The 4,029-nt window shown below is 58.3% G+C and overlaps 1 protein-coding gene across 1 annotated transcript; it reads right to left on the bottom strand.

The window, feature by feature from the left end:
* Nucleotides 1-1,085: 1,085 nt before the first annotated feature.
* Nucleotides 1,086-3,240, bottom strand: LOC125614902 (testis-specific Y-encoded protein 1-like; the record flags this gene model as incomplete). The annotated part of the gene is made up of 5 exons (XM_048797751.1): nt 2,698-3,240; nt 2,056-2,232; nt 1,511-1,622; nt 1,271-1,416; nt 1,086-1,171 (listed from the first exon to the last, which is right to left on the bottom strand). Coding segments are annotated over exons 1-5 (1,064 nt in total), but the record flags the coding sequence as incomplete, so codon positions are not given.
* Nucleotides 3,241-4,029: the final 789 nt, after the last annotated feature.

Raw genomic sequence — 4,029 nt, 5'->3', positions numbered from 1 at the left:
CTGATGGTTGATTGTGTTTCAGCCCAAGCCACCACCCCTGACCCCATCATTTTCAGTCAGGACTTGTTCCTCTCAGAGACACCAGAGCAAATGCCCCATGCCCACTCCACCATCAGAATGGCTCTATGTGCAGGAGATTTGAGCCACAGGCCTGAAATCAGATTTAACCTGATAGCACTGCCTACTCCAGATGCAGATTCAGCATCACATCCTCCTCACCCAGTGCAACCCTGGCATCCCAGGATGGAAAACCAGAGGCACAGTGTGGGGGCACTGTCCTACCCACCACTTCAGAAGAGACAGGGGAAAATGACAGCCTCCAAGAGTGTTTATTTGCCCATCCAAACTGGATCACTTGTTCGAGGACCTGTCCCCTGAGGGTGTGGATCCTGCAACCCCTCCACTGTGTATCGCGTGTTGAAGAATCACGGAGATGATTTCACCTCTTGTGGGCCCGAGTTTGCACAGGTCATGAAGGAGGTCAGCCAAGCCATGGGGCTGCATCCTCCTCTCGTGGGCAGCCAGGGTCATCACTCCTGTGTAGAGAGGGACACAAAATGCTTGCAGGGGCAGTGCCCATGCTGGTAGGAGACAGTGAGGAATGCCACAGCACCTCTGCACCTTTTGAAAGGCCTGTGTTAATACTGGGATGGCTTCCCTGGTCCAGCTCATGCCCTCTTTTGCCAAAGCAATCCCTGAGCCTGTGCAGGGCTTCCCCTGTGAGAGGATTCAAAGGATTATTGGTAGGGGCCCTGGTGGATGCCTTCAGGTGAGGAAGGAGCAAGGCTGAGCCCTCTGGGCAGGACCTGTGGAATCCCGTGGCCAGGATGAGTGAGGGCTTTGTGGGACCCACATGAAAGCTCTTCCATGTCAACAGATGGTCAGGCCTTCAGCCTCACTGATGGTCCCCAGGATGGCTCAGCCACCCTCAGGAGGCCAGCAGTAGCCCAGGGCTATAGTCTCACTGCTGCCACTGAGGCTCTAGTCCCCTGGGCCAAAGCAGTGGTGGTTTGTACATTTCTGACACAGGGCCCCCAACAAGTTTGCCTCTCAACAAGTTGTCCCCCCAACCCCTGGTCTCTCACCTGGCCTTCTGCAGCTTCTCTCTGTCTGGGTCATCCACCCCCAAGTAGTAGGGCAAGGGGTTGAGCCACAGGTCCTCCATGATGATCTGGCAGCACAAGTGGGAAAGGTCTGGTCCAGGTCCACACCCCATTCCCCACTGGGTTCTCAGTTCTCTAGGGGATGGATGACACGCAGTGCTGCTTACCTCAGCAATCCTGTTGGAGCCTGGGCAGTGGCGGGTGGCCAGCCAGTTGAAGAAGGTCAGGTTCCTGGCATCCACAAAGCTGCTGGTGGGTTCATCTACACAATCCCAGTACCACTGAACCCCCGTTGAATGAGTCTCCTTATACCCTGTGGGTGGCCAGACACATCAGGCAGCGCAGTGTTCCACAGGAGGACAGGCTCCAGACTCTACCTTGACCCCACATAGGGAGAGCCCTCCTACCTGTGATGCCAACCAGATACTCCTTGGTGATGACCTCGTTGCGGAAGTAGGGGTTGTGCCGAAAGGAGAACTTCATGCTACAGCGATTCTTGGCAGGGCTCACATCCTCCACCTGCCAGGCAGGGGAGGAAGGCAAGAACGGAGCTTCTGATACAGAGTTGAGGGGAATCCATGCCCCAACCCGCTGTCACAAGGACTCAGGCTGACCTCTAAATTGGACACGTAGCCAAGCAGGTCTTTGTCTTGGTGGGTGATGATAGCTGACAACTGGGGGTGGTACCCCATCTGCTTTGGGTCAAGGAGCTCTCATTTACTGTGATGGGAGAGCCAGATGCTCCAGAGCCAGCAGGAAGAGCACCAACACCGAGAGCTGTGTAGGACCTGACTTGGGAGCTGGGCCTTTGTACCGGTCTGTCCCAGTACAGGCCCCAGGCATTCCTCAGAGGGCCTGTGGTCTGCCTACACACTGTGTGATCAATGGGTGTTTTCAGGGAGGGGCCCAGAGCTCAGCCCAGATCCCTGTGTGCTGCAGTGGTACTGCTCACCATCTTCAGAGCCACCAAAGGGGTCCGAGGGGGTTCAGGGCCAGCTCCTTGCATCTGCACACGGACTGCAGTTGTTGGCATTGTAGTCTGCTGTACACAGCTGGCGCCCTGCACCACCACCAAGCCGAACCATGGCCGGGGCCATTGAGGCCATATGGCACCGGGCCGAGGGCCTAACTGCCAACAGAGCAGGCGCCGAGGCAACCTGAGAGCTGTATCTGCGCCACAGACAAGAGTCTCCAGACTTGTTCCCCCTGCAAAACTAGACCTAGGCTTTTGGAATTCCACTATCACCAGGAGTAAGAATGCAGACTTCTCCGTAGGGCAAGGTGCTGCTCGGTGGTGGTGCATTGGTGCATCGCTGAGTAGAGCCTACCACTGTGTTGGGCCAGCTTTTTGCTGTGGTGCTAGACTCTCAGGCCTTAGCCCTAGTGACGCCTGCCAGCAGAGTCATAAATCACTAGGCGTTTTCCACCGACAATGCTCTCTCTTACTGCTCCCACTCGCATCCTCTCCTGGTGTGCCCGCGTCCCAGCCCTCCTATGCCATTTCCATAGAGCCTTCCCAGTTGGACAATTCCAAAGGCCACACCCCCAGCCCGGACCTAAGGAAAGCCCCACAGTGTGAGCTAGAGAAGGATACCGCTTTGGCCCAGAAGCCAGGGATGCTGTCGATGATAGCCCTTCGGCGGTCAAGATAAGATCCCCGCCTTCGGGCCAGCTTCCGCCTCAGCCGAGCATAGGAGCGACTACCGCGGGCTGTTGTAGCCCTGAGCTCCCACTGAAGGACCGCGAGCTCCTGCATCGGTGAGAGCCTCTTCCTGGAGGCCCGCGCTGTCAGTACCAGCAAATTCTCCTCTGGAGGTACTTCGGATTCCTCCTGCTGGTCCTGGGTCTCTATCTCCACGACCTCCACCACATCCAGCAGCATAGGAACCGCCCCTCCGGCGGGAGATGCCCCCTCTATCCACAAGAAGGCCTCGGGGACCGGCTGGGCCTCCAGAGGGCCCAGCGCGGCCGCTTCACACGTGCCCGCAGGCACCACCCATGAGGCCCAGTTCACTACAGGGCTCTCCTCCCCGACAAACCCCCTGAACGCCCCCTCCTGGCGGCAGTTAACCGGACCATCCTGGTCTCTGGGATCTGGCGCTGCCTCCTTTTCCCCGCCCCCTGCTTCACTAGCCATGTGGCCCCAAGCGCGGCTGGAGCTGGTCCACACCGACCAGGCGGCAGCAGCAAGGCCCAGTTGCAATCTGCTAAGCCTACTAGCTGGCGCTCACCCACCCACTCGCCCGCAGCCGGAGGCCTTTGCGCCTGAAGGAATTTAGCGTCAACCCCCGCACCACGCGCCGCCTGCTGGGGCGCCTGCCGCTGGGCTCTGTGACGTCAGCTGCCGCTTTGTCCCCAGCCGCCTTGCGTAGGCACACCATTTCCGTCGCCTTTGGGGCCCAATTGGCAAGCGGCTTCAGGGCTTTCCCATGCCAAATGTCTCCTCTTGGGTTCCTCCACAGCTGGCAGCTGTGCCCTGGTGGCCCAGCCTGTTAGGCCAGCGTCGCCTTTGCCTATTTCGCCTTGCTCCCTGATCCCAGGTAGGGCTTTCTGTGCTCTTTGCCCTACCAGCCTGTTGTTTGTTAGGCCACCTACTTCACCCGTGAGGGAAACCTGCAGGTGCTGGACGCTGGAAGCAGAGGCAAATCTGCTTCTGGCAGGCCTGGAATTCCCAAAGGGCAACTGCATTGCAGAGACACAGGCTTACATTGCCATAGCCTTCAGGAAACGAGATTCCCTGTGTTCCCCAAATACGGAGGCACTGTGGCCCTGGGAGCTTTGGTTAAGGCCAGGGGCCTGTGGGCTCGCTCAACCTGCCTTTTTTGCCCCACAGTTATGTGAGGGCACAGGGCGGCAAAGGGAAGGGGAGTCCTAGCTGCTGTGGAAGCAGAGCCCTAAGGCCTTTGAGATGGAGTAGCACCCTTTC

The sequence above is a fragment of the Marmota marmota genome, unplaced genomic scaffold (genome assembly GCF_001458135.2).
Source record: "Marmota marmota marmota unplaced genomic scaffold, marMar, whole genome shotgun sequence".
NCBI lineage: Eukaryota > Metazoa > Chordata > Mammalia > Rodentia > Sciuridae > Marmota > Marmota marmota.
This window is presented reverse-complemented; position numbering and strand designations above follow the sequence as displayed.